The sequence below is a fragment of the Rhincodon typus genome, chromosome 9, assembly GCF_021869965.1.
Source record: "Rhincodon typus isolate 14 chromosome 9, sRhiTyp1.1, whole genome shotgun sequence".
Taxonomy (NCBI): Eukaryota; Metazoa; Chordata; class Chondrichthyes; order Orectolobiformes; family Rhincodontidae; genus Rhincodon; species Rhincodon typus.
Genome location: NC_063340.1, coordinates 3,425,570 through 3,438,295, shown reverse-complemented (window position 1 = coordinate 3,438,295; position 12,726 = coordinate 3,425,570). Strand labels below are relative to the sequence as shown.

Below are 12,726 nucleotides of genomic sequence, written 5' to 3'. Positions count from 1 at the left end.
CATGTAGCTGTAAAATAAGATCAGGTGTACAATGGCTCTTTCAGGGACCTCCAGATGTAACAGAGCAGGGTGACAAAAGATGACACTGCAGAAATTCTCTGACTCCATTCGGATAAGTACGTGTGGAACCAGATGAGGAGAGTTCCACTCAACTAGACAAGAGAGGGGTTTGGAGGAGGATGTAATGGGATAGATCACTACACAAATCAGTAATTTGTGACGTTGATTAGGCCATTTTGGAGCAGTGTCAGGGGTGATAAACTGAGTGGACCAGTTTAAACAGGTAACTGCAAGAAACTTGGCTAGAGATTTGCGAAAAGACAACTCTTTCAAGGATTTGAGAGGAATAGGAGGTTGGAAATAGGAGAAAATAGTTTGCAACAGGAAAGTCAAAGGGTGGGAATTGTTTTGAGCGGTGATGTGTACTGCAGTTTCAAAATGGGGTTTGTGGGGAGAACATTATTTGAACATGAATGATTTACAATATCAGCTGGTTTAGGGGCTCAAGAGGAAACTGGGCAGTGGTAGTCTACAGGGAACAAATACCAGGGAGCAGAAGGTGGAACCAATGTACTTTCTAAGCTCTCTGAGCATGTGAATGCAATGCAGTTCAAAAGATTCGAGCATAGGCCTTTCTTTTCAGTACTTAGCTCATGTTCAGACTGTGCAAAGGAAAACTTAAAGGAACCACCTTTGACAAAAACAGTCTGTAAATTACTACATTTTAAAAGGGATATTAGGTGAAACTTGTGATAGGATTAGTGCTGGAGTTAGCTGTGTTTGTAATAAACAGATTCTTGATTTTTGAAGTGATGTATTACGATTTTTCTGAAATTTCAAATTTAAGGCAACTTAAAACTGAACCTTTTCTTTAAAAAGAAAGTATGCCTCTAGACAGGAATAGGAAGTGTACTGCACCCTTGGCATAACATCACCACTGCTTTACAGTCGCTATACCTTTATCATGCACTCAACCAAATACAGAAACTTAACTGGATTATTCCCTGAAGAATAGTAATGGAATTACATGAGAAGAATCCAACATACATTAGTTAGTCATTTTATAATACCAAATGAGTCCTTCAATTCTTTTTAATTAGACGTCTAGACACTGGTTAAAAAGCACCAGGTATATATAAACACTTACATATGTACAGTTGCCAAAGTATTACAGAATGTACATAGGCCAATAGAAACAACCTAAAAATAGTAAGGGTACAGATTCAGACTGATGTTATTCAACTCCATGTCATTTTAAGATCTGGTTTTCTAACATTAACAGTGTAGTGCAAACATCTTAAGCAAAATAACATTAAAATTTTCCTACAAAGGTGTGCTATATAATATCTGATAAGTACATCATCAGAAAGCAGTAACTGTCAACTGAACTGCAAAGCAACAACTGGCTAGAATCAAGAAAAATGTTCAAGTTCTGAGGTAGGTTAGAAAAAAAAATAGAAAACAGTTTATACAGCAAAATCTTGATTTGGCAAAGTTACTAAATCTAAGCCACATTGTGTAACAAAGACAGAATTAAAATGTCACAAGAGCTTCATTCGTGTGGCATCCTGAAACTAAATTAAACACTTTCCCAAGTCTGCATAACAGCACAGAGCCTTCAGTAAGCTCAGTTGCAAATTAAGTATAATAGAAAGAGTTTAACTTTCCAGCAGTGGACAACAATTGACACATTAGCAAAAATCCAGAACAAAGACATAGCGTTATTGCATGATCCGTCAAGGTATACCTTTGGGCCAATAATGGGTTAATGGCAACATTCAAATGGTGTACAAGGCAATGTTTGGGTTCTATTCATTTGCATGAGGAACATGAATCCAAGGTAGTTTAAAACATAACAATTGCCAAAAGTAAATACACATTTACTGAAGACTTTGTCTTGCACTCTTCAGGGCATTTCACAAGAAATATAAATGCAAAGGGCAATAACATTTTATATATAGAATAAGAAGAGAGTCTAAGAAGAGAGTCCTGATTGTCTGGAAAGTAGACTCTTTCCAACCAATCAGCATGCTCTTTTCATACAGTATAAAACGTTACTCTGTTTTACATTCTTGCGAATGGTTCTGATGAGTACAAGCCAACAAACTTTGACAAAATGTGTCTTTTTTCAGCAATGTTCAAATTTTGTACTACCAAACCAAAAGTTTAAAAGCAAAAACAAAATTTGCAAGGCAAACTTAAAGAAATTAAAACCAGTACAAAGCATTAGCATTTTTTACAATAAGAATCCCTTTTATTATAACAAGTCGCTTGTTTGCAAAGAAACAGAAATTTGCATTAGACTATTTTAATGATGTTTGTAGAAGCTGTCAATTGTTGAATTAAAGAGTGGCAGAGGATTCCAATGACTGGTTATAATTCTATGAGAACATACCCAAGGGTTTCATTCGTACTTCAAGCAAAATGGTTCTCGAAAGTTTTCAGATAGTACCTTTGGTGATTCAGCCACAATCGTCAAGGTAGTGTCAGCTTCAATCCAGAGGCTTTATGAAACTAGCTTATCTCAAGTGGGTGGCAATAAGGCTCTAAAATCCTCACAGTAAAAGGGGAAAATATCCAGGGTTCCCTTCCCTAACCAGTGGTGAGCCCCACTCCTGATGGAACTGCATGTATTGGTCTCAGACTAGTTTGGGATCAGATGAAATGCTCTTCACAGTCCAACAATCACAAGGCAAACACAACAAGGATCAAAGTCTCGAACTGAGGCAAAGGGGAGTGAAAAGAAAAAGTGGGACTAAAAACGCAAAGACTTTTAAGTCATGATATTCGAAACACACCAGTGGGATAAATATTGTAATGTACTTTTTTAATAACTTAATTATAATGTAAACACATATGCTTTTTCATAAGTCAACACAACCCTCCATTCATTTGTCCAGCTACACTGCAGAGAAGAAAATGCAGAGCTGATTCTCTGGGAAGAAAATGTATACTCTTTCAGCCAAGTGCGACTTTGTTCATCACATTCCTATAATAACCAGTCACCCTTTGGATCTGCAAAGTCACGTAAATGATGAACGAGCATCGCTGGCTTGCATTTTCATCTTCCTCCGAGCTAACGCTGCCAATTTCTTCTGTTCAATCTCTTGCAATGAGCATTTTGCTACTGGCTTCTCCATAACTGCACAAATGGAAAGCATAGCAAGAAATATCCTTTGGGACAATAGCATAAATGTATAATTTGCATTTCATATACCAGTTATATAAAAGGTCATATAAAAGTTAAGTTTAGCAGACAGAATTTTGAAATGATGAGCTGACATAGATCCCAGCCGTGCCTATTCCACCACTGGAAAACTGTACAATCCACTGTACAGAAGTTACTAAGAATTATATTCACCTGTCAAGTACCACCTTCCAGAACCTTAAAGAGCGGGTCCTTAATTTTGTCACCTCTGTAGAGCACTCCAATATCCTCAACCAGTCAGCCACCTCAACACAGTCCAATAGCAAACTGCATTCCATGCTATGTTGAATCCAACTTGCTCAATATTCTCACCTCATCCTCGTGATTTAGGCTAGTTACCTATGCCTCCATGGTATCATATTTAATTTAAAAACCCTGCCCTCACACCTTCCTCATCCTAACTTCATGAATCTCCTTCAGCTTTGCTGCCTCATTCGCCATAGTCCCATGTGTCACCTCGGAGACACTTGACTTTCTCCATAACTACTTTCAAAATGACTGGCCTCAGTTATTATGTCCCCCTTTTTAAAAGCAGGCATGTTTTACTGATCATCTACATTAAAAATGCCAGCACATGAACGGCATGTTTTCGGTGGCAACAGTGAATTCCTATTACTACAGTCACAATATCCAGACACATCCATGTGCCTTCAATGACTGAAGGATTAATTGCAATACTGGAAACTAATTAATGAGGAACTTTTTTAAACTATTGACCATAGATCAAAAGAAATTCGCAAAGTCTCAGGAGATTATCTTTCCTCATTTTGCGTCCCATTCAGGAATTCTTAGTGCCTGGGAGCACACATCCAAAATTCAGGCACACAACCCAATCTGAGTGGTTAGGCTCCTCAACGTGCAAATTCAGAAAATTATCACAACTCTAATAGTGTCTATCTGAAAATATTGTAGTGCTGCAAAACAAAACATTAGTTATCACAGATGTAACATAACAGGTCGAGTAACATTTTACCAGAATTGCACGCAAAATGTTGAGAACACTGTCTCACCTTTGGTCTGTAAAGAAGAATCAGAAAAATGTCTCTTTAGAGGTGCTGCTGGATATTGTGCTGCTGTGGAAAATGTACTTGACTGAACATTTCTTTCCATAGGGCTTTTCACATGATCTTTGTTGCCAGAAGTTTTTGCCCTTTGCATTATATGACTGCTGGTGTTTCCCAGAGTACCCATCACAGAAGAATTTGTAATTTTAGTGAAGTTAAACTGTGGAGTCCTGGGAGTGCCAGCAGTATGTTGTGATTTGGCAGCTGTGTGATTCACGGTTATAGTACATGTAGAAAGTTTGTGGCTATGGCCAAGGTTTGTACTGACTGAAGCCTGAAGCAAATTGGAAATGCCAGCACCAGTTCTAGAGCCAGGCACAAATTTGGATCTATTCAAATTCACTGCACACATGGTGGTAGTGCTTAACGAAGAACTATCCTGGAAACTGCTTAGGGAATTCAAATGATGGCTTTGCGTAGGGATTGTAGCTGCAGAACACACCAAGCATGTCAAATCTGTGGGCCTTAGCAAATGCTTCGTGGAAGGTGCATTACTTTGTTTTGCTAACTGTCCTCTAGAGACTTTGCTTTCTGATACGAGAGCAGACTGATCATAATTTAAATGCTTTTGCTGTCCCTCCAACCTTTCAGTAAACTGATTTTTTTGCATGTTCACAGACAAGATAGCATTGTTTGTTATACTCTGGCTGCTGTTTGCTATGTTTAGTCCGGCAGCCTCACTGATTATAGCTGTCCCAGAGTCCTGGCTTTGAATCAGCTTTTCTACATCATCACACATCCTGTTCAAATCATCATCATCATCACCAGTTTCCCACTGACTGTCCAATTCAGTAAACATATTCTGAATTTCATCAGAGAAGTTTTCATCATTCCAGTCGTCAGCTGGCACTGCAGCCGGAGCACTCTGCAGCGAGGTACCAACCCTCCTTGGTGAACCAGCACTAGAGGGTTTTCTAGATCCCAACTGATCAAGGGATTTGGCAAGCACTGAGCTGCTAGTGGAAACAAAGGAATCCTTTGTACTCTTCTGTGCACCAACACTGTACAATGTCCGTTGATTAAAAGGTATTGTGTGAGTAAAGGAAGTTGATTCTATTCGAGATCCGTTAAACAGATGAGTATTGCACTGAGGTCTTGGAACTTCAGAATTCCTCTGTTCATTTTTTATCAAGGCATTAACTACAGGTTTAAATACATGGCTTTGTTGAATTTTGTCACGAGGTGCCTGTTCACTCACCTTATCAATAGATTTGCTTTGTAATACAAATGTAGCCCTTGGCTTTGGTCTCTCAGATCCTTTTTCAAATTGCAAGGTTTTAGCTATCATTTCAAAGTCTTTAGGTTTGTGAACAGAACCATACACCTGCTGAGCAAATGACACAGATGGTACAATACCAGAGGCAGCCTCCAAATTGGTCGAAGCATTGAATTTGTTTGTACCATTTTGGTTAGCAGCATTTAAGGTGTGACTTGATTGGTTTGGGAGATGCTTGCATTCCTTGGGAGTGGCTATAAGTTCTGGGTTCTGCGTAATTTGCATTATAAAAGAGTCCTCTGCCATCCAGTCATCATTCTCCCAGTCATCGAATCCATCACCCTCTGGAATGGTTTCAGATGTGCAAACTGCTGCTGCCTTACCTATGAATTGGGCATTAGTATCTCTTTGCTGATCCAATTCACAAACTGTGGTGATGGCTTCGCAAGAAAAACCTTTGTCATGCTTGGAGCTTGCAGCCTGGTCAAAGAAAGTGCTGTTACCTGCATCAATTCCCAATGGCTTCAATGCTTGAAGGGCACTAGGTAGTTTACCAGTCAGACAGGAAGACATTGGATTGACTACTGCTGTATTAGTGCCTTTGTCAGGGTCTACACCACCTTGTGCAGGTGCGGAAATTACTTTGGAAACACAGGATTCCTCCAGTTTTGGACTTGAAGTGTCATTGCCTGAGAGGCCCTGGCTCAGAGGTCGACCAGTATGTTGGGTGGGTCCATCAAACAAGGCATTAACAGCAGCTTCAGCTTCTAAATCTAGTGCCTCCTGGCTACTATTCTGATTGTGTAGCTCAATTACAGGAAGGGTGCCGCCTGTACCATCTTTAACTGGCCCAGTGATTCCAGTCACAGGTATCTGTCCCAATGCTGGAAGGTCACAGTTCAGTTGTTCTGACCCTGGTGTCTGTTCCAAATCTGCACAACCTGAAGTCCAGTTAACTTCACTGGCTTCCTGACCATAACCAACATCCTGTTCCACCATATTTCGGTCAAATTCTTTTGCTAACTTCATCAGTTCTTCATCTGTGCTCCTTTGAAATCTAAAATGAATTTAAAAATTGTCAAATTCACACAAGCTACTTGTAAATTAAAGTGTTATGTTTTAAAAAGAAACATGGAATTTCTTTGCATGAACATTTTGCTTCCTATTTTAAGAACTTCATTAACAAACACCTTAAAATCAATAATAACAAGCCGCAAGTACATTCCCAAAGATGCCTAATAAAAGCTAAATACTGGGGATGCTGAAAATCTGAAATAAAAACGAAGTGCTGGGAAAACTCAGCAGGTCTGCCTGTGTTTGTGGAGAGAGAAACAGATTTTACATTTTGAATCCAATATGACCCTTCAGAATGTAAAAGTTAAAACATCAGTAGGTTTCTGCCAAAAGTAAAGTGGTAATTAATTGGCATCAGAAAAAGACTCTGATTTCTGAATCGAAGGTATTGAAAGAGGGCAAATTTGAACTTTTTTTATTCATTTATGGGATGCAGGCATCGTTGGCTATGCCAGCACTTATTGCCCATCCCCTATTGCCCAGAGGGCAGTTTCTCACATTGATAAGAAATTGATAGTTTATTAGATATTAAAGACATCATGGGATATGAAAAAAGCAGGAAGATGGTGTTGAGATAAAAGATAATTCAAATGGTAACACCAATAATGCAAGCAGGCATTGGAAAACTTACATTGTGCACATGCACTGCAAGTAACCAGATCTATACACTGGACGAAACTAGGAGTGAAGTATAAACTACTCATTTCAGTGGAGAAAGCAATCTCGCCTTGGGTCAATGCACATGGATAGATCTGTCCAAAGTACTAAAACCTGCACGTCTAAATCTTCAGAATAAAATTTCTAAACATTCAGATAAAGCATCAGAATTGGCCTATTTCCAGTTTATACCCGATTTCATTTCTTTCCCACGCCATATCAAAATAAAGTGATGCATAATATATTGCCAACAGACAGCACCCCAGCTAAAACAGTCGAGAATTTTAAACAGCAATTTCTATTTAAATGGCATCTTCAATGCAATGAAAAATGCCAAAGTATTTCACAGGGACAGAGCAACAAAAGGACACACAGGCCAGATACCAAAAGCTTGGTCAAAGAATACCTTAGGGAAGGAAGAAGCAGAGAAGTGGAGAGGTTTAGGAAGGCAGTTCTAAAGTGTAAGGCCAAGACAAACAAAGGCATAGACACTAAGAGTGCTGCAATTAAAATCAGAGACTCTCAAGAGGCCAGAATTCAAGGATTGCCAATACCTTGGAGAGTTATATGGCCCAAAGAGATGAGAGACAGGGAGGTGAATCAACAGTGATATGAAAACAAAAATGAGAGCAGCTTCAGATAATTTCATAAAAATTCTGAGAGGGCTTAGCAGGATTGATGCTAAGTGGACGTTCCCCCTTGTGGAGGAATCTCAAACCTGAGGGTACAGTTGAAAATAAGGGGTCTCCTATTTTAGATGGAGATGAGGAAGCACTTATTGTCTTAGAAGTTCTTAATCTTTGGAATTCACCACCACAGACAGTAGTGGAAGTTGGGGCATTGAAAATAGTCAAAGTAAACAGAGATTTTTAATCTATAAGGGTGTCTGCAAGCAGGAAAGTAGAGTTAAAGCCACAATCAGATTAGCCACAATTTTATGAATGATTTGGTAAGTTTGAGAAGTCAGATGGCCTCCTCCTGCTCTTATTTCTTACGTTAAAGTTCACAGAAGGTTAAATGTGGGAGAGCTCGTTCCAGGTATTTTTGAATAGTCACAGTTGAAGGTAAGAAAGGCATTTATGAGGTCCTGCAGATCAACTGAGGTAGTCCAAGAGTGTTCGGAGGTGGAAATAGGGGTTCATGCAACGTCGTGAATATGTGATTGAACCACAAGCCAAAATAGAGAATCAAGTTTGCAAACTGTTTGGTTCAACTTCTAGCAGTTGCCAGGGAGAGGAACGGAGTCGATGGTGACATTAAATTGAGAATATTGATCTGTTTTAAGCCAAGTCAAATTTGTAACACTCTGAACAGGTGAATGTCAAAGTGGTAACCTGCAAGTAAGGAAGTTTAGAGCTCTGTTTTTGAACTGAAAGTATTTCTCAGGCTCTTTCAAACTTCATAGCAGTTCAATGAAGGAATTATATTATTAAATCAATGCCCCCAGAAACTCAAGTAAAAAAGGTCAGCATCCACTGGAAAAGAAACGTAAAGCTCAGTGATTTATCTGACATGAAGTAGTTTCGTCCAGCTTTGCGAATAGCCAATCTTAGAATATTATTCAATGGTTGACATTAATTTATAATGGTTATCAATTTTGAGTGTCATACACACTCAGGTGAGGGAACATCATGTACACAATTTTCTTCCACTTAAACTTAACACATCTTTGCTGTAGACTCTCCATCAACGGTTATCAGGTACATGCTTCTTAGCGACTAATTCTGTTTATATCATCAGGATATTAAACAAGATTGAAATATGAACATTTCCTCTTGAATTCATTGAAATATTTTATAATCTTGAGCCATCATGACATTGGCAAGTAGTATTATCATCGAAAGCACAACATAAAATTGTTCAATAAATTCTGAATATGTCAACTTTAGCCAAGCATCATCATAAAATGCGAGTTTCCCATAATAAAGTGATTTGTACATAAACCTTTTGATATGAAAAGATATATATTTCTTTAATCAGTGCTTATGAAAATGTTTTATAATAAGAGCATGATAAAATTTGCATTATTTCTATATTTCTACAGTCTTGCAATAACCTCTATGAATTCTGAAAAGGAGTTTGCTTGCAGAACATACCTTGAATTACTTGCTTTGATCCTTTCTCGAAAAGAAATGGTGGGGCTACACTGGATTGCATCTTCACCCAGCCATACGTTCAGAGGCACTTCAGAGGATCGCTACACTTCCAAAAAAAAAGTTATTAATTATCAAATCACTTTACACACTTCTACCTCATTTAAATGTATTTCAGAAAACAAATAGTAAAAATAGGTAACAAGAACTTTACTTAAATCAGGATCGTTGCTAAAGGAACGTTGTAATTATGTACAGTGTGTCAAAGTAACTGAGATAGGTAATCCAACTTTGTTCCTCATTTGTTCATCTTCCAAAGATACTCTAGCATCATGAGTCAATACGGACAGGATTTTAAGGCTTATCCCTAACACTTTAACGAAAGCAGGGCAATGACAATCAACTGAAATCAAAGGCAACTGATAATAGCCCCTGGGTAGTCATAGTTCAGGAAGAATGAATTCCATCCGCTCATGAGCAACACAGCAAATTGCATTTCTTGATCCATTTAGCACATTACATCTGCCCCAAACTGTAATGATTAAGTGGTTAATTGAACCACATGAGTGATACATTGGAACTAAATAGACCAGCAAGCTACCAATACAGAGGTCAGGCAGCTTCCATGGAGAGAGAAAACCAGAGTTCAGATTTCAGGTCAATGATCTTTCACCTTTTTCAGAAGTAACTCTGAATAGTGGACACCAGCCGAGAGGCAATATAATGAGCCAGTTCCCCTAGGTTTGGGATGTGTGTCAATGACATTAAACAGTTCAGACTCAATCTAGTAGGTGGGTTCCTTCAAGCCCAAAGTGGACTAGGGTATACCCTTTCTGGTTATTTTGAGTAAACAACATGAAATTCATTATCATGTAATTATTTACAGGTTACATGAATACAAACTATATTGCCAGAGACTGTTAGGAGCACAGTAAGCTCTAAATCTGTTTCCTATAATCTCCTTCTTTACTCTGACCAAGTCTCTGCAACATCATCACAGTGGGTAATGCTTACAGCACTTAATCAATTATTAACCCTTTCAGAATCATGTCACAGTAAGTTTACAAAGCAGTTTGTTACCTGTGGAGCAATACGCTTTACAATGTCAGATATTTCCACTGCATGTTGCCCAGCCATAGACTTCTTTTCAGTGCCTGCATAAACAAAAATGAGAAGCTATATTTCATTAGACTTTTATTTTATTCAAATTCTATTATTTATTTTCAATAAGGTCAACAAAACAAAATCTATTTTAAAAAAAGCACAACAATTCAAACAAGCTGGGCTCTAGTGTTTTGTAATGTATCGGTAAAAATAAAGTGATTCCACACAATTTTAAACTTGTTAGCCTAAAGTCTATGCTGTGGGGTGCTGATAGACAAATGCTCAACACCTTGGTCACAAACTGTTCTCAAGTATTTTAGCAAAGTCATTAGTCCGTTTAAAATGAAACAGGGGCCAGGTTCTGCAGTGGGCTTTACAAAACCATTACTTGGCCTTCCGACTTGAAATAGCATCCCATACAAGTATAAGTCTTTCTGCTAGAAAAAAAATTCTGTATAATATATAACAGCTTAAAATAATAGATGTGTTGTCTTTAAAACGTGGCAGTAAGTGACAGAACACACCAATATTAACGGCTGAGAAAGTAAAGTATATAAAATTGTTGTTAGCAACCATTCATGATAGACAATACGTAGTCACTTTTGTGCAGTGACCAATCAAGACCTAAACATGAAGTGTTAGACAGGCGCGACAAAGCAATGAGAAATATATCAAACTGGAGTCAAGAACAGAAGATTGAATAAAATGCAGCAAAATGTACAAAGGATTTTTCAATGGTCAAGTTTCGATATCCGACAGTGTGTTACGTTACCTAATTTAAAATTGGTTGGAGAGTGTTGGTCCCAATAAATATCCTGTTGTAACTCATTGTCATTGACAGGGGAATTGTGGTTTGCAATGAGCTGTTGTTTTTTCAATATCCTCTTAGGAGTTTTATTTGACAATATTTCTGAAAGATAAAAACAGAGGTTTAAATATGGTGCAAAAATTGGGACTGCAGTTAAAAATAACTATGCTTAGGAGAGGCTATTCGCCCAATTTAGATAGAACATTTATTTAGGATGGAAATATGAATAACTTTACAAAGAAACATGGGAAAGGACATCAACCACAGAATAACAAAGTAATATCTGAAATAAATAAGTATCTACTTACAAATAATTTTGTAACTTTTTATATAGTGAATTTGGTATGCATTGTTGATTCCCAAGAGATGAAATACTTAGGGGAGAAATGTTCCACTTAGGCAGTATAATTCACTATTCCAATTTAATACCACTATCATTACAATCTAACTACTATCTGCACACAAGATGACCTGCTACCTTCCGAAGATTCGCTAATAAGAAACATTCAAATAAACCTCTCACACTAAGGGAAATTATTCTTTTAGTTATTAAATATTAAAAACTATCAAAAACTATCTTCATGGGCACTCCCTGAGGAATGACAAGATCCAAAGGGTCCCAAAGAATCAGTCTCCCTGGTGTAAAGTGCATTAATCTCAGCCATGAAGCACAGGTGCTAAAGCACTGAATGAGGAAATGAGTAGTTTGCGATCCGAATCCTAATTACCAGCCCACAGACTCCTGCTTGATGTGCTCACGGGAATGTCAGCAGAGGCCAGGAGCCTCGATGGTGCTGGCCAACTTCACCCTTCTCAAATAGGCTGCCAATAACCACAGGCATGTGTGAAAAATAGGCACAGAGTATGGTAAAGGACAGCATCCGAGCACAGTGAGGAGCCACTGGCTTCAAAGATTGTAGACAGCAAAACTAATGGAGAAAACGTATATTAATATTTTTTTGAGAAAATGCCTGTGCTCTCAGAATTGCACGTTCAACTTTCCATGTGCAATCCTAGATCAAAGTCAATACATTCAAAACGTCTGAATTTCATCATTTTTAGCATTGAATTGCTACACATATTACTGCTGAAAACAACTGTAGTAGTTCTCGTTTTAAGGCAAAAACCAACATTTCTACTGGATGAGTGTAAATTGTTTGCCAAGTGGACTCTGCTTGGTAGAGTTGTTGCTGTGGAAATGTTAACAGCAAATAATGACTGACATTTAATTGCCAAATTTTGTTTATATTTTAAATCAGGTAGGTGGATTCAGAGATAGTAGGAACTGCAGATGCTGGAGAATCCGAGACAACAAGGTGTAGAGCTGGATGAACACAGCAGGCCAAGCAGCATCATAGGAGCAGGAAGGCTGGCGTTTCGGGCCTAGACCCTTCATCAGAATTGGGGGAGGGGAAGGGGGTTCTGAAATAAATAGGGAGAGAGGGGGAGGTGGATAGAAGATGGATAGAGGAGAAGATAGGTGGAGAGGAAACAGACAGGTC

General features: G+C 38.3%; 1 protein-coding gene across 1 annotated transcript in view; it reads right to left on the bottom strand.

The window, feature by feature from the left end:
• Positions 1-2,292: 2,292 nt before the first annotated feature.
• Positions 2,293-12,726, bottom strand: part of etaa1a (ETAA1 activator of ATR kinase a) — a 72,509-nt gene continuing 62,075 nt past the window's right edge. The window contains exons 2-7 of the mRNA XM_048600890.1: positions 11,953-12,018; positions 11,189-11,326; positions 10,393-10,466; positions 9,316-9,416; positions 4,219-6,545; positions 2,293-3,142 (exon numbers count right to left, since the gene is read on the bottom strand). Coding sequence (XP_048456847.1) covers positions 3,024-3,142; positions 4,219-6,545; positions 9,316-9,416; positions 10,393-10,466; positions 11,189-11,326; positions 11,953-12,018 — 2,825 coding nt within the window. The 3' untranslated portion in view covers positions 2,293-3,023. The remainder of the gene's footprint in view (positions 3,143-4,218; positions 6,546-9,315; positions 9,417-10,392; positions 10,467-11,188; positions 11,327-11,952; positions 12,019-12,726) is intronic.